Source organism: Dendrobates tinctorius, unplaced genomic scaffold (assembly GCF_039654945.1).
Source record: "Dendrobates tinctorius isolate UK_male_01 unplaced genomic scaffold, ASM3965494v1 ptg000019l, whole genome shotgun sequence".
Lineage (NCBI taxonomy): Eukaryota > Metazoa > Chordata > Amphibia > Anura > Dendrobatidae > Dendrobates > Dendrobates tinctorius.
Genome location: NW_027361687.1, coordinates 31208912 through 31234939, shown reverse-complemented (window position 1 = coordinate 31234939; position 26028 = coordinate 31208912). Strand labels below are relative to the sequence as shown.

General features: G+C 45.1%; 1 protein-coding gene across 3 annotated transcripts in view; it reads left to right on the top strand.

The window, feature by feature from the left end:
• The first annotated feature begins 3562 nt into the window (after nt 1-3562).
• Nucleotides 3563-26028, top strand: part of FSIP1 (fibrous sheath interacting protein 1) — a 152371-nt gene continuing 129905 nt past the window's right edge. For all 3 annotated transcript variants that reach the window (XM_073566808.1, XM_073566807.1, XM_073566806.1), the window contains exons 1-6: nt 3563-3628; nt 4984-5170; nt 5399-5531; nt 5810-5893; nt 7679-7848; nt 9926-10019. In XM_073566808.1, the coding sequence (XP_073422909.1) occupies nt 5015-5170; nt 5399-5531; nt 5810-5893; nt 7679-7848; nt 9926-10019 (637 nt within the window). In that variant the 5' untranslated portion in view covers nt 3563-3628; nt 4984-5014. The remainder of the gene's footprint in view (nt 3629-4983; nt 5171-5398; nt 5532-5809; nt 5894-7678; nt 7849-9925; nt 10020-26028) is intronic.

The window sequence follows — 26028 nt, the reverse complement described above, 5'->3', positions numbered from 1 at the left end:
CTACTGAGGTCTATAATCTGGTATTTTAAAGTTTTAGAGAAGATAAGGAAGACATTTCTCCTAATGAGCTGCCCGTTGCATTAAAAGCAGAGGCCTGTAACTACCAGGTATGATTACTTACTAATTACACAGATTCAAAAAAATATGGCAACATATAAAGCTGGTTGTCCCAAGAATAAAGTACATTTAATCAATAGATCTTGTAATAATAAAAAATTTGTGCAATAGGATGTGTTAAAAAATGGCCCTGTGCTGAGAATCTTATCTGTTGCCCTGTCTGTGTACTCGCTTATGTTTCCTCCTCTGCTGCCCTGTCTGTATACTCTCATGTTTGCTGCCCTGTCTGTATACACGCTTATGTTTCCTCGCCTGCTGCCCTGTCTGTATACACGCTTATGTTTCCTCGCCTGCTTGCCCTGTCTGTATACTCTCATGTTTGCTGCCCTGTCTGTATACTCCCTTATGTTTCCTCGCCTGCTGCCCTCTCTGTATACTTGCTGATGTTTCCTCCCCTGCTGCCCTGTCTGTATACTCTCATATTTGCTGCCCTGTCTGTATACTCGCTTATGTTTCCTCGCCTGCTGCCCTCTCTGTATACTTGCTTATGTTTCCTCGCCTGCTGCCCTTTCTGTATACTTGCTGATGTTTCCTCCCCTGCTGCCCTCTCTGTATACTTGCTGATGTTTCCTCCCCTGCTGCCCTGTCTGTATACTTGCTGATGTTTCCTCCCCTGCTGCCCTGTCTGTATACTCTCATGTTTGCTGCCCTGTCTGTATACTCGCTTATGTTTCCTCGCCTGCTGCCCTCTCTGTATACTTGCTGATGTTTCCTCCCCTGCTGCCCTGTCTGTATACTTGCTGATGTTTCCTCCCCTGCTGCCCTGTCTGTATACTTGCTGATGTTTCCTCCCCTGCTGCCGTGTCTGTATACTCTCATGTTTGCTGCCCTGTCTGTATACTCACTTATGTTTCCTCGCCTGCTGCCCTGTCTGTATACTCATGTTTGCTGCCCTGTCTGTATACACGCTTATGTTTCCTCGCCTGCTGCCCTGTCTGTATACTCCCTTGTGTTTCCTCGCCTGCTGCCCTGTCTGTATACTCACTTGTGTTTCCTCTCCTGCTGCCCTCTATGTATACTCGCTTATGTTTCCTCACCTGCTGCTCTGTCTGTATAGTCTCATGTTTGCTGCCCTGTCTGTATACTCGCTTATGTTTCCTCCTCTGCTGCCCTGCCTGTATACTCGCTTATGTTTCCTCCTCTGCTGCCCTGTCTGTATACTCTCATGTTTGCTGCCCTGTCTGTATACTCGCTGATGTTTCCTCCCCTGCTGCACTGTCTGTATACTTGCTTATGTTTCCTCCTCTGCTGCCCTGTCTGTATACTCTCATGTTTGCTGCCTTGTCTGTATACTCGCTTATGTTTCCTCCCCTGCTGCACTGTCTGTATACTTGCTTATGTTTCCTTGCCTGCTGCCCTGTCTGTATACTCTCATGTTTGCTGCCCTGTCTGTATACTCGCTGAAGTTTCCTCCCCTGCTGCCCTGTCTGTATACTTGCTTATGTTTCCTTGCCTGCTGCCCTGTCTGTATACTTGCTTATGTTTCCTTGCCTGCTGCCCTGTCTGTATACTTGCTTATGTTTCCTTGCCTGCTGCCCTGTCTGTATACTTGCTTATGTTTCCTTGCCTGCTGCCCTGTCTGTATACTTGCTTATGTTTCCTTGCCTGCTGCCCTGTCTGTATACTTATGTTTCCTTGCCTGCTGCCCTGTCTGTATACTTATGTTTCCTTGCCTGCTGCCCTGTCAGTATACTTGCTTATGTTTCCTCCCCTGCTGCCCTGTCTGTATACTTGCTTATGTTTCCTCCCCTGCTGCCCTGTCTGTATACTTGCTTATGTTTCCTTGCCTGCTGCCCTGTCTGTATACTTGCTTATGTTTCCTTGCCTGCTGCCCTGTCTGTATACTTGCTTATGTTTCCTTGCCTGCTGCCCTGTCTGTATACTTGCTTATGTTTCCTTGCCTGCTGCCCTGTCAGTATACTTGCTTATGTTTCTTTGCCTGCTGCCCTGTCTTATGCTCTCTTGCATCCTCCCCTGTCCAGGAGCTGTGGTATGATCAGACCTGGTCCCTGCACTGGTCACATGTGGCCATTACACAGTACACAGCAGGGGCACATGTGTAAGATTATCTCAGCACAGGAACATTTTTCTCACACATCCAATTTTGAAAATTATTTTTCTTTCAAGATCTGTTGATTAAAATGTCCATTGTTCTTGGGAAAACACCTTTAATTAAACACATTAAACAGCAAGTCACTCACACTTTATGAATCAGCCCAACTTCAATCCAGAAGTGTTTGTGAATGAAAGCTGCCGGCTTCAGTGCAAATGACAGATACCAGGGACAGCAACCCAGCCCCCCCCCTGAAAAAGTTCTGCTACACTGAATATTACCCCCCCACCTATTTTAGAATTACCTTGTATGGTTAAATGAATGGTGTAAGTCATAGCTGCAGCTGATCCTGCAGAGAGGAAGCCTCCAAGTGCCAGCTAATAAAAGAAAGTTATGGCTTATGGAAGAAAACCAGGAAAAATGTGAGAGCGGCAGCCATTGTAAAAAAAATTAACCCTGTGCTCCCCAATTCTGGATATACTCTGATTTTTTTTTTTTTCCTGTTTTTGGACACAATGTATGGTAAAACGAATGGCGCCATCCAACACTACAGCTTGGCCTGCAGAAGACAATTCCTGGGTCACTGAAGGGTGAAATGGGTCGCAGCACGAGAGAGGGCCTTAGGCCGTGTTCACACACAGGTGTTTTTTTTCGGCAGCCAATATTTGCTCTGGCAGTAGAAGCGCTGCGTTCAGTACGCCGGGTTTTGCTGCATTTGTCGGTGCAGATCACACGTGCACTCTGTCTATATGTTTAATAAAGGGACTTTTATCCACCCAAAATATCACAAATGAAGTTTGTTTCATCTTTTTCAGCGATTTTTGCTTTCTATGGGTGAAAAAACTGCAAAACATAGAAAGAGTAGACATGCTGCACATTAAAGAAATGCAAATCAGTCAGGAAAATAAACCAAGTGTTCACAGGAGACTGCTGGAGGCTCCGAGCTTTTACTGTATAAAGCAGCTTTTTTGCATAAAAAATGCAGCCAAAACGCTGCATGTGAATAATAGCCAAAGTATGGTGTAAATGTCTCTAGGGGGTCACGTAGCGTAAGACGCCCCCAGCAACCAATGGGAGCTAAGCTTTCATTTTCCCAGAGCAGTTCGAAAAATGCAAGCTGTGCTCTGGTTGGTAGGTGGGCTACAAGGCCAGTTGTGGCAAGTGAGACCCTCCGTTCCTACCATATTTGAGTGAGGGAATATCCGGAGGCATTTTTTGTTATTTATTAGATGATTTGGTAAATGGTTTCCTAAACATTGCCTATAGAAAAACGGCCGAGAATGGGAATTCTGAAACGCGTTTGCTAATCTTGATCCTCTCCGGCCACTGTGACTGATCACGTGGTTTTCTTCCCCGCACTGTATTGACCGTAACCTAGCAACAAAGGACGCCTGTAACTAACAGAGCCTACAATGAAGCGCTGCGGCGGCTGAGCGGCAGGAGGAGGCCGTGCACCGTGTACGTATCCCAGCGGCGGAGCAGGCGGCCCCGTGCTCTTCTGGCCGCCATGATTCTTGATTGCCCGCTACAGACTCGCATAGAGCTTATAATAACCTGCTTATTAGTGAGGTGTAACCCTGGAAACGGTGCAGATGTTTAACCCTTTGTATTTCTTCCAGGACCGATACCTTGTACATTTTCTCTGTTTGATTTTTTTCTTTACAACATTTACCGATCGGGTTCCTCCATTTTATATTTTGGCAGATCTTCTTCTGCCTGACACCGTGAATCCTAATAGGTTTATATACGCTTTTCCTTGCAATATCATGTACTTAGGGTGATGGTGTCTGGAGAGGGCTCAGGAGCAGAGACCGGCATCAGAGATGAGCTCCGGCCGTGATGTTACCGCTGCTGCCAATCTCTGACATGAAATGTGCTGGTGCTCGGGATCACCGTGTCCCATCGACACCCTATGACGCGATCGCGAGGTGGTGATGGGTTACTATGAGAGTCGGGGGGGCCCGGATGAAGGCTTCCTGCACTGCCATCTTGGTCCTCCTGTAGGAATCCGAGACTTACCCGCTGTACTCTGATAGTGCAGTATATAGGACGTGCGATTGAATGATCACAGGCTCAAGATCCCTAAAAAAATAAATTTCTTCCCTCCTAAATCTTCCCCAAGATATGAGTCATATTATTAAAAAGTGGAAGGAACCGCAGCAACTCAGCCACAACGTGGAGACCCCGTAACGTTAGAGTGAGGTAACCGAGTGCTGAGGAGCAGAGGGCAGAAAAGTCACCAACTCCCTGCTGACCCCAATACTGCAGAGTCCAGACCTCCTCTGATATAACATCAGCACAGCCCCGAGCAGCTGCATGCAGCCGTACTTCACCAAGCACCAAGCGTCAGATGGAGTGGTGTAAAGCCGCCACCTCTGGACTCTGGATGAAATGTGTTCTGTGCAGTGATGGATCACACTTCTTTATCTGTGTCTCACAGAGGAGTCTGGGTTTGGTGATTCCAGGAGAACATTATCTCCTGACTGCATTGTGCCCGCTGTACAGATGGTGCAGGAGGATAATGCTATGGGCTGTTATCAGGGGTCGGCCTCGATCCATTAGTTCCAGTGAAGGGAAATCTTAATGATTCAGCACAAGACATTGTGGACAATTGTAGCTTCTAACCACATGGGAACAGTTTGGGGAAGGCCCTTTTCTGTCCCCCATGACTGTGTCCAATGCACACACTGCGTACAGACATGGAGGGGGAGTTCGGTGGAAGAATCTGACCGGCCGTAGGTAGTAGAGGGTAGCGGTTGTTATATATATTAAGGTCGGGTCTTGGGCTTTATCGGACGGTTTTTACGTTTCAGGTCAGAGCTCTTAGTTCTGTTTCTAATCAAGATGGATATCTTGAAGGGAAGCTTGGAGGACATTTCCAGACCTGCCACCGCATCTCGTTCCCGTCCTGGAAGTCGCTTGTTCCAAGTGGATAAACAGAAAGTGAACTCGTCTCTGTGTTTGGAAGTGTTAACTCCAGAACCGGGGGGAACATCGCAGGTAATAGGTCATGGTTCACAGGGAGCATTTCACTTTGTGCACGTGGCACTCCGAGTACTTTTTTATTTTCAAAACCACCCACGCGTTTCAGAGTCTATTCTCATTCATCAAGATGTATTTTATCGATTGCCATCAGTCCGTGATGCCACCTTTTAAAGTTAAGGTGGTCACATTTGTTAGTTTTATCAGGAGTTATAGTAATAAGATCCTCCAATGTCTCCTGATCAGCACTGGGACCTTATGCCAACTTCAGATGATGAACAAGAGGCTTCTCCTGAAAATCTGGGTGATCAGAAGACCCCAAGGACCTCTACAAGGACCAGATTTCGAGATAGGATGAGTGGCCCACTAGAGGATCCAGGTAGACTCTTTGGGGGGTAATTTATAAGATCCACACTTCATACAGCCGGCTTAAAAAGGTCCACGCATTTTGGGCTGTCGGTAGGGGTGGGGTGTGAGGATATGGTACACTATTCTAGTTATCTATCTCTATCATTATTTATCTGTCTATCTATTGGGTCACCTCAAAAGACCCAGCTTCCAGGTGTAACATCTGGGCATGCAGTGAGCAAAGCCATCTCCCTTTAAGAGTTTTGTACGTTAAATAAATATTGAACTGTGCTGTTTTTCGCCTTTTAGTTCCCAGTTTTGTGAATGAAGAATGTAAAGACGAATTACTTGACAATTCTTCTGCCAAGAAAGCTGGTGATGGATGTGCAGAAGGTAACTAGGAGGGTCTGGTCGGGGGGGTCTCTTAGGACATCTGTCTGCGTTGTGTGACCTATTCATCCGCATAGTCACTACAGCTTTGAACACTTTCTCCATCGCACATGATAATAGTTCTATGAAAGTGTCACTAATCCTTCATCATAATGAGGCATGAATAAAGTATGGCCATTTGGCCTGGAAATGAAAAAAAATGCGAACAGTTGTGATCAAATAGTAGATGAGACATATTGTAATAAGACGCTTGGCGGCCACTTCTCAGAAGTCGGGCTTTGATACTAACGATCTGCAGTCAGTCTGATGCGGAGGACATATGGGCAGCACATGGCGATATCTCTATATGTGGCACAGAGATGCTTTTTCTGTAGACCACATCAAAATGTCTGTGATCCGAAGGAAAAAGGAATTGTTCAACCCACCAGGACTGAACTAATTATATATGGAGATCACTGTCGGCTCCAGGAGCGACATGGGTTTCATTGAATGAACACTGGGCCAACAGTTATTTCCCCCCAAACCACCATAAAATTACACTCCCACTGGGACGGGAGACTGTGAACCGCCTCTTAAGTGATGGTGATGGCATCCCCGGTTCCTTTTTTGATTAGCTGGCCTTACAACGTCACCATTGCAGCATGGCAGATCAAAAGAAGATATATCTGGATGGATTCCCACCATCTCTACTGCCTATACACCTTTGATAGTGTCGGCTGATCGCTACCTCCCTCGTACACCTGAACGTTCTGCTCTGGGCACAGCGGAGTAAGCTGCTGCCAGACATTTTCGGCAGGGGTTGATGTTGTGCAAGAACAAAATTATCCTTCCCCTGACGGATGCTGTCAAGCAGCTCCACTGTAGCTGGTCAGCCAATCCTTATGAAATCAGTGGCCTACTTTTATATGGATGGTTTAAAGTGATATTGACCCTTAAAGGGCTCATTCACAAAAGATGGCTTCCGGCTGAGCAATGGTTCAACTGATCGTTTGACCCGTTATGTTTTTGACTCGGAGGCTCGAAATCATCTATCGGGGAAGAGTTCTGAGGCCATCATACACATTGCCAATATCATTCAGCCTATGTTTGTCTGAAGTGTATCAGGACTTTTAGGATTGGTCGTCATCAGATCGATGGGGGTCTGACACCAGATAGCTGTTGTTTGCTTCACACTACATTGCGGACGGCACTGTTCTGGTCAGCGACACCACCAGAGCTGGTAAAAGCCAAAGAGGTGAGGGAGTCAGATCTCAGCTGATCTGATATTAATGACTTGTCCTAAGGATAGGTCATCGATATCAATAGGTTGAGCATTAGCATTAAGGATTGAGGACATTTGATAGTCCCCCTTATACATGAGACTTTGCCTCCTCTGGGTTGAGGAAGTTTTTATTTCAGGTGTATAGCCAGCTGTAGACCCCCACTAGTCGCCAAGATGGCTGTCTTCACACTTATGTGGAGTGTGTATTGAGCACCAGTGTGCATGCACAAGAGTTGCATTCAAGCACAACCCCTGGTCTAGAAATTCGTGATGGTCCCAACCAATCTAACATTTATGATCTGTCCAGTGGATAGGTAAAAAAGGTTTCTAGTTAAAGTATCCCTTTAATTATAAAGTCCTGAATGGGGTGCTTCATAGCAGCAGAGATATTGGACTACAAGATCTTTGAGAAAAGCTGGATTATTGTGTGTCACTATCAAAAGTGGGCAACATGGGCACTAGATTTCACTACCGGAACACGGGGGTTTCTATGAGCCTTTGACATCATTTTGCCTTTGTTTTGGCAGGTCCCCATCAGCAGTTTCCAAGTACAGAGGACAAGATTGAACCCAAACTGGAAAAAGCCATTAAGAAGATGAAGGTTCTGGATGAAATCTTAGTGAAGAAGATCGCAAAGGAAAAGGAGGTGAAAACTCATGGTCTGGAGATCCGAAAACAACTGTGGGAAGAACTCCAGGTAGTAAAGTGTGCCCCGTACCGCTAAAGTAGAGGGTAGACTGGCATTGTCAGTGGTCTGGAAAGAAAGGAGAGGGGGACGCATGTCAGCTCTGATGCAAAGACCCAGCTAGAGCCTGGATTGCTTTGGGTGGGGGCTTTTAAAGATGAAGTTGTGCGCCATTACTTAGGATGAGGCACATGGTGATACTGTACAAGGGGGCTTTCAGTTTTTGCACAGGACTTTTCCAGCACTATTATCTCACAACCATTTGCCCTTTATAAACTGTACCCTCAAAGACTTATAACATCCGGCCCATCCGCCTCTTACTCTGCAGTGATGTTCTAAAGTGGCACGAGATCATGCGGCTTCAGGAGTGAGCAGCCATCTGCCTGACACAGCCGGTTTCCCCATAGAGAAGGCAGAGACGGTATATTACCACCTCTGCCTCTATACAAATATATATATATATTTTTAAAGTATTACATTTTGATATTGCCCAATTTGTCTTTTCTGACCTGATCAGGAGAAGTGAGGGCACAATGTGTGAAATAAAACAAGCGAAAAAACCCCACCAAAATCTCAAATCGCTGTTTCTTGACTTTACCCCGTCCCCTAAAAAAATAACATGTTTCCAAAATATAAAAATAGTTGTTACAGAAAGGGGAACAAAATCTAAAGTGTATTTTAGTGCAATTTGTGAAAAATACCTATATTTCCTTTCTTCCCCTTCCCAATGAAAATAACAGGACTGTGCTGGACATCCCGTCTCTTATCACTCCCAAATTTGCTGAGTGGTATTCCCCCCTTCATGGACAGGCCTTCCTGCAGATTTCACAGACTGTGACTTAGGAAACTCTAGGGTTAAATCGGTCTCCCAACTGTACTCTTTGCAGGCGTATTAATTGGGCTATGCTTCAAGCCATGTAGGAGTGAAAGTGGGAGAATGAGACTTATAGAGAAGAATCTGTTAATCATAGACTCATTAACAGCGCGCAATGTCAATCAGCTGCATCTAAAGCCATCAGGATAATGTTGTGTAATCAAAAATGCTTGGACTTGCAGGAAAAAACGTAATGTTAGCCACTTTACACAACCTTATTTCTACCGACCAGTTCATAGAAAATAGTTTCTGGAGGTAAAAAAAGCAAAGAAGAGCTCTAAAACTGATCTGGTGCATGGAAGTTATACAACATTTTGACCCATACAAGAATAAAGCACCACGGCAAATAATGGGGGAGATGGCACCTCCAGTAAAGAGCATTATAACAAATCTCAAGTTGCATAATGCCAAGCTGCAACAGTCGAATAGCCCCTACAAGCATATCTGGAGAAATGTGGTCCCTATACAAGCGATTAGAAACAGTGGGAAAATAATGTAGTCTCAGGCCAGAAAATACATAAAAAGTAGTGAACACAAAGCATGGCATCAGTTCATGGGGAATAAACCCAGTTACACCAAATATAAGTGTAAGGTCAGCGGTGCATTTACGGTACAAGATCTCCACATGTTTCCCCGGTCTGTCGGCTTCCTCAGTGGCTCAGATGTTTTTCAATATTCTCCTTAACAGAATATAATCACAAGTTTGTAATGTTGGAGGTTCATAAAATAAAAAGGCAAGCCAAACAGTTTATAGAAAATCACGGCCCCTTGGTACAGTGCATCAATAGGTGTCCCAAATATGATATGCACCTTTATGTATACTACTCTGTAAAGGCTCATTCACACGTCAGTATTTTGCATCAGTGTTTGTATGCCAAAGCCAGGAATGGAACTTACTGAGAAAAAAAATATAATTGAAAGACTGACTCCTGTTCCTTATTTTGGAGACATTCCTGGTTTTGGCATACAAATACTGATCAAATACTGATTAAAAATACTGATGTGTGAAAGAGGCCTAAGAGGTTGGGCACGTGTCAGATTTGCTCATTCAAATGGGCTGATCTGCCTCAATTTCTATGCAGAATCCAACTGAGCCCCTGAAGAAGCCGACTGATCGGTGATACATCCTTTTTTTTTTTCTTTTTTAAATTCATACATTGATGTAGTCTATGAAACCTTAAGCGCTTTTCTCATGTCCTATTTGTGCTTGCCCAGCTTGTGTCACAGCAGTCGACAGCACGCAGCCATGAGGAGAGCGTAAATACTAACAAATTTCTGGCGCTGACTCCACAGTTGGATGACCCTGAAGGTAAGATGTATCAAACCAAGCTGAAAGGAGAAGGCTGAGCGCATGGTTGACCACCGCTCCTCTCAGGCCACTTTAGAGTCCCATTGTTAGATCAGTGGAGGTCCCAGTGTTTGGACCCTCAGTGATCATTCTATTTTCTTCCCTATCCATGGCTATGGACAGCCAATCCATAATTCCACTGATTAGTTCTGTTAGTCCAACTAAGGTGGAGAACATTGTATTCATTTTAACCCCATTTTGCTGTATGTTTGTCTTTGGCAAAAGGTCTCAAAAGCTGTGCAATCTCCCATGAAAGTGTGATTGATGGCTGTACTCCCGAGTGGGGGCGTACTCCCGAGTGGAATCATAAAAATCAAATCTTGATTTAACCGAACAAAAAGGATCTCTGTCCCAAAGTTAGTTGGTGTGAATTGATTCTTAGTACCTCGTCCAGCAGCCACGTCACTAGTCCACGGCCGCTAGATGAGATTAATGAGAACTGCCTTTTTACCCGACACCATCCTTGTCTCTCCTATTAATTAGCTGGCCTGGTGTAACATGATTGTTGCCTGTGATGTTTCACCAGGCTGGCTTATCAAACAAAGAGCCGTAGACCCTGAGAGCAAGGAGGCTTTTCTCAAGGCTTTGGTCCAGCATTGATTTATTCACACCAATTCTAGTCCCCAGATTTCACAGTATAAATGGCATACATTATTACTTAGATCTCTTACACCTGAGGAAGCTGGGGTTTTTACTGTGTCAACCCATGTAAAAATGTTTCTACAATCCTCTTTGGCTAGAACTGGACTCCTAAATTGCTTTGTATTAAACGATCAGGCTCATCAAATGCCCATTTTAATATCGTGCTTATGCAGCCATTGTGACATGGATTTTCAAAGTAAGTACATTAGCCTCATCCGGTCTCAAATACCCATTTAACAATGTACGCAGATGGTGCTGTAATATTTCAGGGCAAATCCGCACAGCGCTGGCCAAGGTAGGGGGTACTTTTTACACCCACACATGACTCCATATGACCTAGCAAAATGATTACTGAGAGTTTATTTTTGTGCTTTTAAAAATTTTCTGACACCTGAAACTTTTATAAAAATTTTTTCCGTGTATCAGGGCTTGTTTTTTTTTTCTTGCCGAGCCAAAGTTTTTCTTGGTGCTGTTGGTTACATATAACTTTTTCCATTTTGCGGAGCGGTGGGCTGACTCAGGAAAGCCATTTCCAGTATTGAGGATTTCATTTTCTATGTGATGGATTGGACTTGTGGAGACCAAATATTCTTATTTTTATTTATTGATTTTTATTTCTTTATGTTCAGATTTTATAACTTACATTCTAAATATATATTTTTAAATTCTTCAAACCCTCTTTTCATCTTAGTTATTAGTCCTCGATCGTTTGGTTGCTTGATCTATACACGTCACTATTGCTAATTTATAGGAAAGTTAGAGATCTGATCTATGAAGCAGAGATTGATAGCGGCAGCTAAAGGGTTAGGCCTCCAGTTGCTGTTAGGCCTCGTTCAGACGTCCCTTTTTTTTACATGTTTTTCATGGATAGTACATGTACCCATTATAGTTTATGGAGCTGTGCACATTTCAGATTTTTTAGCAGTCTGAATGAGGTCTTCGAATCAGGTGTCGGCTGTATAACCCAGCCAGCAGCGGGGTGGACGCAGCTCTACACACCTGTACCTGATCGGTGACACTAATCATCTTTCATAAATGGTATTGTCAGATAGTGCTTGTGAAAACTAGCACTTGTGCAATTTACTGATTAAAATTTCGAGATATTAACACTTTTTTCTTTTGTTTAAAGCTCGTTGCCTAGGAGACCGACCACCGTTCCTGTCTAGCTCTGCAGCTGGCCGGGATTAGGAGGTAACAGCGCCCTCCATTGATCATGGCCAGCTTCAGAACAGTACATATAAGCTCAATGTAAAATACCCTGTAAGCAGTGTGCATGTTCTCTTGTCTAGCAGCGGTGGTCGGTCTCCAAGGTAACAAGCTGTTTGGAAAAGTGGTAATATCTCAAGAACAGCTACAAAATTTAGTAAGCAGTAAATTGCCAAATTGCTTGTATTTAGTAGGACAATCCGGCAATACCATTTATGAAGATGGGATAAAGAGTTGGGCATATGGTGGTTACCTAAAGTGGGGGCACTACAGAGGCCGCTGGAGAGCCAGTATATAGAGAATAATGCTTTGAAAGGACTAGGGTATTTTTGGAGCAGTAGTAGTACATTTTTGGTGAGCCTTGGTACATGGAGGGGTTTGACCACTTCTCTTTAAAAGTGAAGGTGTTTGACAAAGTGCAGTGGAAATATTTCCGAGCGTGAGCACTCGAGGAACGTCGGCCCCTCACCCCCTGCAGTGTCGTTTCTTGCTCGCCCTGAAGACCTTTTCTTTCTGAATACTCAGCAATGTTGGGTTCATTTCATGAATGCGTTCCCTGTAGGCATGGACACTTGCCAAAAAACGAAAAATTTTCCGGCTTGCCGTGCTGCATGTCGGAGATGACAGGCACTTTTATTTCACTATTTCACAGCTCTTTGTAGACTTGTTTACTTCACCATGGGTTTCTGGAACATAAATGCTCCAGGCTTTGGATGAGGGCACGCTTTCTACGGTAAGGTCAATACAGTGGCTTGCGAAAGTATTCACCCCCTTGGCTTTTTACCTATTTTGTTACATTCAAGCTGTGTTTTAATATTTTTGTAATCAGATTTGTGTGTGATGCCGCAGCACTAAATAGTCTAATTTGCGAAGAAAGATATATTCAGAAATTAAATTTATGGGATCAAATAACTATAAATTGGCATGTGCATATGTGTTCACCCCTTTTGCTATGAAGCACATAAAAATTTCTGCTGCAAGCAATTCCCTTCATAAGTGCAATCTAAGTCTCACATGTCTGTCAGTATATACACTTTACCTTTTCTAAAAGGCCACAGAGGCTGCAACACCATTAACAAGAGTCACCACTAACCAAACACCATGAAGACCAAAGAGATCTCCAAACAGCACCAAGAAGAGCAAGGAGATCTCCAAACACATTAAGACCAAGGAGAACTCCAAACAAGTCCAGGCCAAAATTGTTGAGAAGTACAAGTCTGGTTTGGGTTATAAAAAAAATCTACCAATCTCTGATTATCCCCAGAGCACCATCAAATCCATTATCATCAAATGGAAAGAACATGGTACCAGAACAAACCTGCCAAGAGAGGGCCACCCACCAAAATTATCAGCTATGGGCAAGAAGGGCATTAATCAGAGGGGCAGCACAGGGACCCAAGGTAACCCTGAAGTAGCTACAAAGTTCCCAAGCAGAAACTAGAGTATCTGTCAATACGACCACAATAAGTCGTACACTCCATAGAGGTGGCCTTTATATTGAGTGGGCAGAAAAAAGCATTCACTTACACAAATTGTAAGGCTAATTTTGAGTTTGCCAAAGACATGTGGGAGACTCCCCAAATGTATGGAAGAAGGTGCTGTGGTCAGATGAGACAAAAATTTAACTTTTTGTCCCCAAGGTAAATGCTTGGTTTGGCACCAAACCAACAACACATCTCATCACCCCAAGAACATCATCCCCACAGTGAAACGTGGTGGCAGCATCATACTGTCGGGATGTTTTTCGGCAACAAGGAAAATTGTCATAGTCGAGGGGAAGGTGGATGGTGCAAAATGCAGGGATATTCTTGAGCAAAACTAGTGTCATTATGTCAGTGATTTGAGACTTGGACGGAGGTTCACCTTCCTTTAAAACAATGATCCAAAGCACACTGCTAAAGCAACACTCGAGTGGTTTAAGGGGAAACTTTTAGGCATGTGCACACGGTGCGGATTCTGCTGTGGAATTTTCCGCGCAGATTTTGCTAAATCTGCAGGTAGGTTATGTGCACACGCTGCGGATTCTGCTGCGGATCTGCAGCGGTTTTGGCTCTGCGGGTCCGCAGCAGATTCTGCTGCGTTGTACAGTACCTTTATTTCCTATCACTGTGCATATGCTGCGGATTTTTCCGCGGTTTACAATCCGCAGCATGTCAATTCTTTGTGCAGTTTCCGCTGCGGTTTCACACCTTATCATTATGAGGTGTAAAACCGCAGGCTAATCCGCAGATAAACCGCAGGACTTTTGTCCTGCGGATTTACCTGCGGATTTTTCAACAAAATCCGCACAACCAAAAAACTACGTGTGCACTTACCCTAAAATGACCTGCGTTTTAGCGCAGATTTAGTCCGGATTTAGTGCAGTTTTCACCTGCAGATTTCTATAATGGAGCAGATGAAAAACTGCTGCAGAATTGCACAAAAGAAGTGACATGCTGCAGTTTTAAATCTGCACCAAATCTGCGTGGAAAAATCTGCAGCATGTGCACAGCGTTTTCTATTTTACATAGCCTTAAGGCTGAGTGCAGACGGACTTTTTAGCCCTGCGGATTTTTCCGCGCAGAATGGAAGAAATCCGCAGGTCAAATGACCTGCATTTTTCCTGCGGATTTCTTCCATTTTTCCTGCGGTTTTATTGCGGTTTTTGTGCGGTTTTCCACTGCGGTTTTCCCCCTGCGGATTTGGTGACAGGGGAGATGGAAAACCGCACAAAAGAAGTGCGTCTGCACAGCGGTTTTTTTTTCCATTGATTTCAAGGCTACTGTACATCACAATGCGGATATGCAACGTTTCTGCGCGGTAAAATCCGCTGCGGATCCGCTGCAAATCTGCATCGTGTGCACACAGCCTAAATGGTACTGTACATCACTTGCAGTTCTGCTGCAGTTCTGCAGGGCCAAATCTGCTGCAGAACTGCACAGAATCTGCACCGTGTGCACATAGCCTTAATGTTTTGGACTAGCCTAGTCAAAGCCCAGACCCTAATCCGATGAGAATCTGTGGTCAGACTTGAAGATTTCTGTTCACCAGAGGAAACCATCTAATTTGAAGGAGCAGTTTTGCCTTAAGGAATGGGCAAAAATCCCAATGGCAAGATATGGAAAGCGACTTACTGCTATAATTGCCGCAAAAAGAGGCTATACAAAGTACTGACTTTAGGGGGGTGAATAGTTATGCATACTGAAGTTTTCAGTTATTTTGTCCTATTTGATTCACACAAATGTTCAAAGTTGTAAGCATGTTCTTTACATGAACTGATATAAACTCTAAAATAAAAAAACTGTGAAATTCCAGGGTATGAGGTAGCAAAACACAAAAAATGGCAAATGAGTGAATACTTTTGTAAGCCACGGAATCTACATAGGTGGGGTTATCCTGACCGTCCTCTGTTTCCAGATTGTTGGAGGTCATGCAGAGTGCAGGCAATGCTGTCTGGAGTATGACAGCTAGTAATGATGACTGGTGGTAAGGGGACCTACTCCTTTTAAAAACAACTTTCTCTGCATTTCTGAGTAAGGGCCCCGTCACACATAGCGACTCACCAGTGACCCCGACAACGATATCAACGTGTCAGGATCGCTGGTGAGCTGTCAGACAGACAGCTTCACTAGTGATCAGCACAACGACGCCGAGCGTGCAGCGTCGCTGTGTACTTTAGTTACCAGCGCGCTGATGCAGGGAGCTGGTAACTAAGATACACATCAGGTTTCTAAGAGGCGTGCGTCACTTAGAAACCCGATGTGTACCTTGGTTACCAGCTCCCTGCATCAGCGCGCTGGTAACTAAGGTACACATCGGGTTTCTAGGCACAGCGCGCCCCCTTAGAAACCCTGCGTTTACCTTAGTTACCAGCTCCTGGTCGCTGGTCTCCCGCCTGTCACACGCAGCGATGCGTGCTGACCAGTGGGAGACCGGCGACCCCAAAAATGTCCAGGGCTTTCCATCAACGATCATCGATCCTGGCAGGGGAGCCGGCCGCTGATCGCTGTCACAGCGATCTCACTGGTGAGATCGCTGTTGCGTCACAAAACTAGTGACTCAGCAGCGATCTCGCTAGCGAGATCGCTATGTATGACGGGGCCCTAAGGCCTATCATAGCCAGAGATATTATAAAGTGCTTAAAGTGTTATCACCAACATTGAAAGTTATCACAGATCCATAGGATGAGTGATAACTTTCTTATCAAAACAGTCTGACCACTGGGTCACCCATCTATTCCTTACATGAGGCTCTGAAGTGCCTTGTCTGAGTAGAGCGATATCATGCATGTTGAATCTGGTAGGCATTGATAGTGTGGTCCTTCTTCCATTTTCAGAAGGCAATTCTGAACCCCCATTCTCAGGATTGAGTACCGTCAAAAAGTGCAAATCACACGGGCAGAAAAGTTACCTGTAAAAGTGCCGATCACACGGGACAGATAAATGTCCTGTAAAGAGCGCTAATCACACGGGACAGATAAATATCCTGTAAAGAGTGCAGATCACACGGGACAATTAAATTACTTGTGAAGAGCGCCGATAAATGACCTGTAAAGAGCGCAGATCACACCGGACAGATAAATGACCTAAAAGGAGCACTGACCACACGGGACAGAAGTGACCGGTAAATAGCACCGACCACACTGAACAGGTAAATGACCTGGAAAGAGCGCCGACCACACGGGACAGATAAATGACCTGTAAAGAGCGCAGATCACGCTGGACCGATAAATGACCTGTAAAGAGCACCGACCTCATGGGACAGACAAATGACCTGTAAAGAACATCGATCACACAGGCCAGATAAATGACCTGTAAAGAACGCCGACCACACCGGACAGATAAATGACCTGTAAAGAGAGCTGACCACACGGCACAGATAAATTACCTGTAAAGAGCGCTGACCACACGGGACAGATCATTGACCTGAAAAGAGTGATGATCACACTGGACAGATAAATGACCTGTAAAGAGCACCAACCACACCGGACAGAAAAATGACCTGTAAAGAGCACGACCACACGGGACAGATAAATGACCTGTAGAGAGCGCCGATCACACCGGACAGATAAATGATCTGTAAAGAGCGCTGACCACACGGCACAGAAAAATGACCTGTAAAGAGCATGACCACACGGGACAGATAAATGACCTGTAGAGAGCGCCGATCACACCGGACAGATAAATGATCTGTAAAGAGCGCTGACCACACGGCACAGATAAATTACCTGTAAAGAGCACTGACCACACGGGACAGATAATTGACCTGTAAAAAGCGCTGACCACACGGCACAGATAAATTACCTGTAAAGAACATGACCACACGGGACAGATAAATGACCTGTAGAGAGCGCCGATCACACCGGACAGATAAATGATCTGTAAAGAGCGCTGATCACACGGCACAGATAAATTACCTGTAAAGCGCACGACCACACGGGACAGATAAATGACCTGTAAAGAGCGCAGATCACGCTGGACCGATAAATGACCTGTAAAGAGCACCGACCTCATGGGACAGACAAATGACCTGTAAAGAACATCGATCACACAGGCCAGATAAATGACCTGTAAAGAACGCCGACCACACCGGACAGATAAATGACCTGTAAAGAGAGCTGACCACACGGCACAGATAAATTACCTGTAAAGAGCGCTGACCACACGGGACAGATCATTGACCTGAAAAGAGTGATGATCACACTGGACAGATAAATGACCTGTAAAGAGCACCAACCACACCGGACAGAAAAATGACCTGTAAAGAGCACGACCACACGGGACAGATAAATGACCTGTAGAGAGCGCCGATCACACCGGACAGATAAATGATCTGTAAAGAGCGCTGACCACACGGCACAGAAAAATGACCTGTAAAGAGCATGACCACACGGGACAGATAAATGACCTGTAGAGAGCGCCGATCACACCGGACAGATAAATGATCTGTAAAGAGCGCTGACCACACGGCACAGATAAATTACCTGTAAAGAGCACTGACCACACGGGACAGATAATTGACCTGTAAAAAGCGCTGACCACACGGCACAGATAAATTACCTGTAAAGAACATGACCACACGGGACAGATAAATGACCTGTAGAGAGCGCCGATCACACCGGACAGATAAATGATCTGTAAAGAGCGCTGATCACACGGCACAGATAAATTACCTGTAAAGCGCACGACCACACCGGACAGATAAATGACCTGTAGAGAGCGCCGATCACACCGGACAGATAAATGATCTGTAAAGAGCGCTGACCACATGGCACAGATAATTGACCTGTAAAAAGCGCTGACCACACGGCACAGATAAATGACCTGTAGAGAGCGCCGATCACACCGGACAGATAAATGATCTGTAAAAAGCGCTGACCACATGGCACAGATAAATTACCTGTAAAGAGCATGACCACACGGGACAGATAAATGACCTGTAGAGAGCGCCGATCACACCGGACAGATAAATGATCTGTAAAGAGCGCTGACCACACGGCACAGATAAATTACCTGTAAAGAGCACTGACCACACGGCACAGATAATTGACCTGTAAAAAGCGCTGACCACACGGCACAGATAAATGATCTGTAAAGAGCGCTGACCACATGGCACAGATAAATTACCTGTAAAGAGCATGACCACACGGGACAGATAAATGACCTGTAGAGAGCGCCGATCACACCGGACAGATAAATGATCTGTAAAGAGCGCTGACCACATGGCACAGATAATTGACCTGTAAAAAGCGCTGACCACACGGCACAGATAAATGACCTGTAGAGAGCGCCGATCACACCGGACAGATAAATGATCTGTAAAAAGCGCTCACCACACGGCACAGATAAATTACCTGTAAAGAGCATGACCACACGGGACAGATAAATGACCTGTAGAGAGCGCCGATCACACCGGACAGATAAATGATCTGTAAAGAGCGCTGACCACACGGCACAGATAAATTACCTGTAAAGAGCACTGACCACACGGCACAGATAAATGACCTGTAGAGAGCACTGACCATACGGGACAGATAATTGACCTGTAAAAAGCATGACCACACGGGACAGATAAATGACCTGTAGAGAGCGCCGACCACACGGCACAGATAAATTACCTGTAAAGAGCACTGACCACACCGGACAGATAAATGACCTGTAGAGAGCGCCGATCACACCGGACAGATAAATGATCTGTAAAGAGCGCTGACCACACGGCACAGATAAATGACCTGTAAAGAGCACTGACCACACGGCACAGATAATTGACCTGTAAAAAGCGCTGACCACACGGCACAGATAAATTACCTGTAAAGAGCATGACCACACGGGACAGATAAATGACCTGAAGAGAGCGCCGATCACACCGGACAGATAAATGATCTGTAAAGAGCGCTGACCACATGGCACAGATAATTGACCTGTAAAAAGCGCTGACCACACGGCACAGATAAATGACCTGTAGAGAGCGCCGATCACACCGGACAGATAAATGATCTGTAAAAAGCGCTGACCACACGGCACAGATAAATTACCTGTAAAGAGCATGACCACACGGGACAGATAAATGACCTGTAGAGAGCGCCGATCACACCGGACAGATAAATGATCTGTAAAGAGCGCTGACCACACGGCACAGATAAATGACCTGTAAAGAGCACTGACCACACGGCACAGATAATTGACCTGTAAAAAGCGCTGACCACACGGAACAGATAAATTACCTGTAAAGAGCATGACCACACGGGACAGATAAATGACCTGTAGAGAGCGCCGATCACACCGGACAGATAAATGATCTGTAAAGAGCGCTGACCACATGGCACAGATAATTGACCTGTAAAAAGCGCTGACCACACGGCACAGATAAATGACCTGTAGAGAGCGCCGATCACACCGGACAGATAAATGATCTGTAAAAAGCGCTGACCACACGGCACAGATAAATTACCTGTAAAGAGCATGACCACACGGGACAGATAAATGACCTGTAGAGAGCGCCGATCACACCGGACAGATAAATGATCTGTAAAGAGCGCTGACCACACGGCACAGATAAATGACCTGTAAAGAGCGCTGACCACACAGCACAGATAAATGACCTGTAAAGAGCACTGACCACACGGCACAGATAAATGACCTGTAGAGAGCACTGACCACACGGGACAGATAATTGACCTGTAAAAAGCATGACCACACGGGACAGATAAATGACCTGTAAAGAGCACTGACCACACCGGACAGATAATTGACCTGTAAAAAGCGCTGACCACACGGCACAGATAAATTACCTGTAAAGAGCATGACCACACGGGACAGATAAATGACCTGTAGAGAGCGCCGATCACACCGGACAGATAAATGATCTGTAAAGAGCGCTGACCACACGGCACAGATAAATTACCTGTAAAGAGCACTGACCACACGGGACAGATAATTGACCTGTAAAAAGCGCTGACCACACGGCACAGATAAATTACCTGTAAAGAACATGACCACACGGGACAGATAAATGACCTGTAGAGAGTGCCGATCACACCGGACAGATAAATGATCTGTAAAGAGCGCTGATCACACGGCACAGATAAATTACCTGTAAAGAGCACGACCACACCGGACAGATAAATGACCTGTAGAGAGCGCCGATCACACCGGACAGATAAATGATCTGTAAAGAGCGCTGACCACACGGCACAGATAAATTACCTGTAAAGAGCACTGACCACACGGCACAGATAATTGACCTGTAAAAAGCGCTGACCACACGGCACAGATAAATTACCTGTAAAGAGCATGACCACACGGGACAGATAAATGACCTGTAGAGAGCGCCGATCACACCGGACAGATAAATGATCTGTAAAGAGCGCTGACCACACGGCACAGATAAATTACCTGTAAAGAGCACTGACCACACGGGACAGATAATTGACCTGTAAAAAGCGCTGACCACACGGCACAGATAAATTACCTGTAAAGAACATGACCACACGGGACAGATAAATGACCTGTAGAGAGTGCCGATCACACCGGACAGATAAATGATCTGTAAAGAGCGCTGATCACACGGCACAGATAAATTACCTGTAAAGAGCACGACCACACCGGACAGATAAATGACCTGTAGAGAGCGCCGATCACACCGGACAGATAAATGATCTGTAAAGAGCGCTGACCACACGGCACAGATAAATTACCTGTAAAGAGCACTGACCACACGGCACAGATAATTGACCTGTAAAAAGCGCTGACCACACGGCACAGATAAATTACCTGTAAAGAGCATGACCACACGGGACAGATAAATGACCTGTAGAGAGCGCCGATCACACCGGACAGATAAATGATCTGTAAAGAGCGCTGACCACATGGCACAGATAATTGACCTGTAAAAAGCGCTGACCACACGGCACAGATAAATGACCTGTAGAGAGCGCCGATCACACCGGACAGATAAATGATCTGTAAAGAGCGCTGACCACATGGCACAGATAAATTACCTGTAAAGAGCACTGACCACACGGGACAGATAATTGACCTGTAAAAAGCGCTGACCACACGGCACAGATAAATTACCTGTAAAGAGCATGACCACACGGGACAGATAAATGACCTGTAGAGAGCGCCGATCACACCGGACAGATAAATGATCTGTAAAGAGCGCTGACCACACGGCACAGATAATTGACCTGTAAAGAGCACGACCACACGGGACAGATAAATGACCTGTAGAGAGCGCCGATCACACCGGACAGATAAATGATCTGTAAAGAGCACTGACCACACGGCACAGATAATTGACCTGTAAAAAGCGCTGACCACACGGGACAGATAAATAACCTGTAGAGAGCGCCGATCACACCGATCAGATAAATTCTCTTTAAAGAGCGCAGATTGCGCATCCTGCCCAAGTGTCTTTCTTGGAGGCTCGGTTAGGATGTAGCAGTGACATTGGCTCCATTCACTTACAGCACGGTCATCTTACTTTGTGATGAGCTGCAGTAGACATAGTCGTCCATTTGGGATTTCAATAGTTAAAGCCTATTCAGCTATCACACCACATGCACATACTCCGGTTACATATAATAGTTCCACATTAAGCCCAGGAGATGGCAGCCTCCGCTTACATAGTGACAAGACACCAGGAAGGTTGAGCACTCACTGATGGATCTTGCTGGAATTGTTCTTTTTTCCCCAAAACAATTCTCCCATGTAAATGTAGTAGTACCATGAGCCTGTGCACAGCCAGAAGCTGCTGTTTCCCTTGCAGGTTCTATAAAGATAATTGGCACACAATGTACCGTCTTTTGGCCTCACACCTGATTACTGCATTTTTTACATGCCTGTTTTATGCATTCCTTGTACAAGTCACAAATTCCTGTATAATGAGCAAATTTCATATTCACAGTGATGTCTTGATGCACAGTTTTGCCTAGGTTGTCTGTGCAGGCCATGTATGGAGTTATCTAGGCTGACCCCACACATCAAAGAAGAGGAATGAATTTGAGGACCAGCATGGACCTGTCATTGTTAAAAATGCTTCCCATTGGCCTCATGTGCCAAATATCAAGGAGGGCAGATCGATCTGAAGAGGGTCCAAATAATGCCACCAACCATCCCATACAGTTACCCAGGGTTTATAAAATGTCTAGATACTGTCAGGTCACGAATATGAGTCACAGATGATCCAGCGTTCAAAAGATGCCGCCTAATAGCATAGCTGCACAGTGCTTAACAATAATGCCATACAGTGCCCTACTAATAGCACTGACTATAGAACAATCCTTATGTAATGGCCAGATGTTCCATGGTTGCAAAGTATCAGAGGTATATAAACAGTGTAGGACCTGAGAGTGTGTCACTACATCTTTCCTCTTGTCTGGTCCTGTCCACCATGATCTTCGCCACATCATCTAAAAAAGCTTTGTAAAGATTCCACTCTGGTAGCACTTGAGATGGGCACAAGCAGCAAAGTTCTTAGTCAAATAGGAAGATTTATTACACTTCAAAAATCTTCAAATGAAAACAAAAAGACTTTCACCTGCAAAATGGTATAACATAAAATAATGCAGTTTCTCAGCTGTGCGGGCTCACACGTTTACAGCAGTCTCCACCCTTAGCCAGTCTTAGCTGCAGCTGTCCAACCCAACAGAGGTGTTTCCTCTACTTCCAGACACCTGAGGCAGCTGAGCTGCTTTACATAGGCCGTTCAAATCCTGGAACTGGCGATATGGGCACGGCCAGTCCCACCTAGCTCTTTTGGCCCCTCTTAAACCTGGACCCAAAATCCATTCCCATTAAAACCCTCTCAGCACTATCTGTGCTGGGGCCTACTTTTACGATCTTCACATCACTGAGGCTAACCTCCTCGGTGACTCATATCTCCTGTGAAGGACCTGTCCAGCTTCCATCTTACAGCTTATACACATCATTTGCTCAGTTGTGATATAGAGTTGAAGGTTTGTGTGGGTCTTGGCCTTTTCAGGAACGACTCTTATGTCTGTCGACACTATTTTTGTTCTCCACTTCCATTCATAATGCTCCCTCCAGCTATCCTCTGCACCAGTGGTTCCCAAACTCCAGTCCTCGCAGACCCCCAACAGGTCATGTTTTCAGGATTTCCATAGTGTTACACATGAGAGAATTCCTGATGCCTTGATGATACTTCCATCACCTGTGAAATACTAAGGAAATCCTGAAAACATGACCTGTTGGGGTCCGTGAGGACTGGAGTTTGGGAACCACTGCTCTACACACCATTCCATAGGGAAACATTGTGGATGGCAGTGAAGGCATAGCAGATGGCAGAGATATGTCCTCAGTGACACTTAAAATCCAGTGCCCTTCACATTGTCCTCCACTAACATTAATTATGGATCCATAGTCATCCACAAGATATACCATACACTATACCAATCCCTAGCATCCACTATGCCCCCTCACTGCCATCCACTATACTGCCCAGTGCCTTACAAAATGCAACTTATTGCCATCCTCTATACCTCCTACTGATCCACAATGTCTCCCTGTGCCATCCACTATGCCTCCACAATGCCATCCACAATTCTTCCCTTTGCCATCCGCTATTGTCCCCCACTGTCCCTACATTGCATCCCTTTGCCTTCCTTTATGCTGGTTTGCGTAATGCATAATGCATCTCTCTACCATCCACTATGCCCCCCACATCTCAGACATTCACGGTGCAGTCCATTGATGTGTACTACATGTACCATAATGCCTTCCTTAGTGTAAATGATAAGATTAGACTTCACTTGTGAGCGCTGGCTTAGTGCATTATTACAGATGACAGGACGCCCAAGCGACAGATTGTATCCTCCGGGGGGACATTACCCCATATAGAACATTTTCAAATATGGATGGGATAATTTGGGGACAATGGTGAAGTAGAGAAGGCAAAAATTTTATCTTGTTTCCAAAAAAATTATTAACCTGTTAAAATTTCCCCCCACCTTATTAAACATGGCCGGATCACCTGAATGGGTTAACTGCAGTTTAATTAATCTGCAACCCTATATTCCCAGTTTCGGATGAACAGTCCAACTTTTTCCCCAGCTCCTGGCAGACGGGTAGAGCAGATAACATGTAAGCAGGATTTTCTGTAGTGGAGCCAGCCTTGGCGTACTACCAGGAGGGAGCAAGTCTGCTGGTCTCATATGGGAATTCATTTTTCTGACATTGTGGATCTCGCTTTTGTGAAATCTTTTTTTTTTTTTTTTTTTGGTTTGCATTTCCTCTTTTTTTTCTTTTTTCTTTTATACAAGATTCCTTGTAAAGACCTTTAAGCTGCCAGATTTGACTTTATCCTTATAGAAAAACCTTCAAAATGAGTCTGGGTCCTGAAAATTGGAGTCAGGTGACTGAAATGAGTGCTCCATTGTGCTCCCTTAATGTCGATCGTTATCAGTACACCAAAGCAACATTCCATACGTTCCAGACCGAGGCCGGTGTACAGTATGTTACCTGCAGATGCTGCGGGAATGCAGGTCTCCTAAAACCTGAATATAACGTATATATACCCTAATATGTCGTTTTTTATATTTAAAGTTGACTCGTCATTTGCCATAAATATGTAATTTTTCTTAACTGGTCTAAGAGCCGCTGTTCTCCACAATCCGGCGTTTTGTTTTTTTTTGTTTTGATCCTGCCCCTCTCCATTCCTGAGATATGGCCCCTTCTCTGTATGTAACTCTGCTCATGTTAGCCATGTGGGCATGGTCATCGCACTTTGTGAGCATCTTCATGAAGAGCACACCCACTTGGATAACAAGGGTAGATTTATATGCAAAGAAAGACAGGCCATATCTCAGGAAGGGAGAGGTGCTGTTAAAGAAAGCGGGCTCAGTAGGTGAGGTGGATCCTCTAAGCACAAGGTCTGTGTTGGCACACGGGCCTTGGTGCAGCAGGAGGGTGTTGTATGTGGGAAACAGAGTTTCTGGGGGCAAACTAAAAGTCTTAAAGGGTTCCTGGAAGACGCAAGTGGAAAGGAGATGTCCTGGAATTCACAGGCGTAGAGGCAAACTGAAAGTCTTAAAGGGTTCCTGGAAGACGCAAGTGGAAAGGAGATGTCCTGGAATTCATAGGCGTAGAGGCAAACTGAAAGTCTTAAAGGGTTCCTGGAAGACGCAAGTGGAAAAGAGATGTCCTGGAATTCAAAGGGGTAGAGGCAAACTGAAAGTCTTAAAGAGGTAGTGAAGAGACAGACAGCAGAAAATCAAAATACCATGAAAGCAGCAGTCTGCTAGGAAGCCTCCTGCATACTCGCCAATATGCAGCAGAGGTCCTAGAAGACTGGGAACATATAACAGACAGATCTCCGGAGTGACTAGATAGTCTTAGTCTTAATACCATGGAGGCCACAGGCAAACAGGTGAAGCCATGAAGACCACTGACAAGCAGCAGGGTTACTGAAAACCTCAGACAAACCGATGAGATACTCCACTGACAGGTAGCAGGGTTACTGGAGGCCACAGACACAGAAGATCACTAACAGGCAGCAGAGTTACTGGAAAACTCAGATAAGTAACTCTGGGACTGGAAACCACAGGAGACGGCCTGGAGCCTGTGAATAGGAACTGTGCACAGACAAACGAAAAGAGTTACTAGAAAGTCATAATAGAATACCA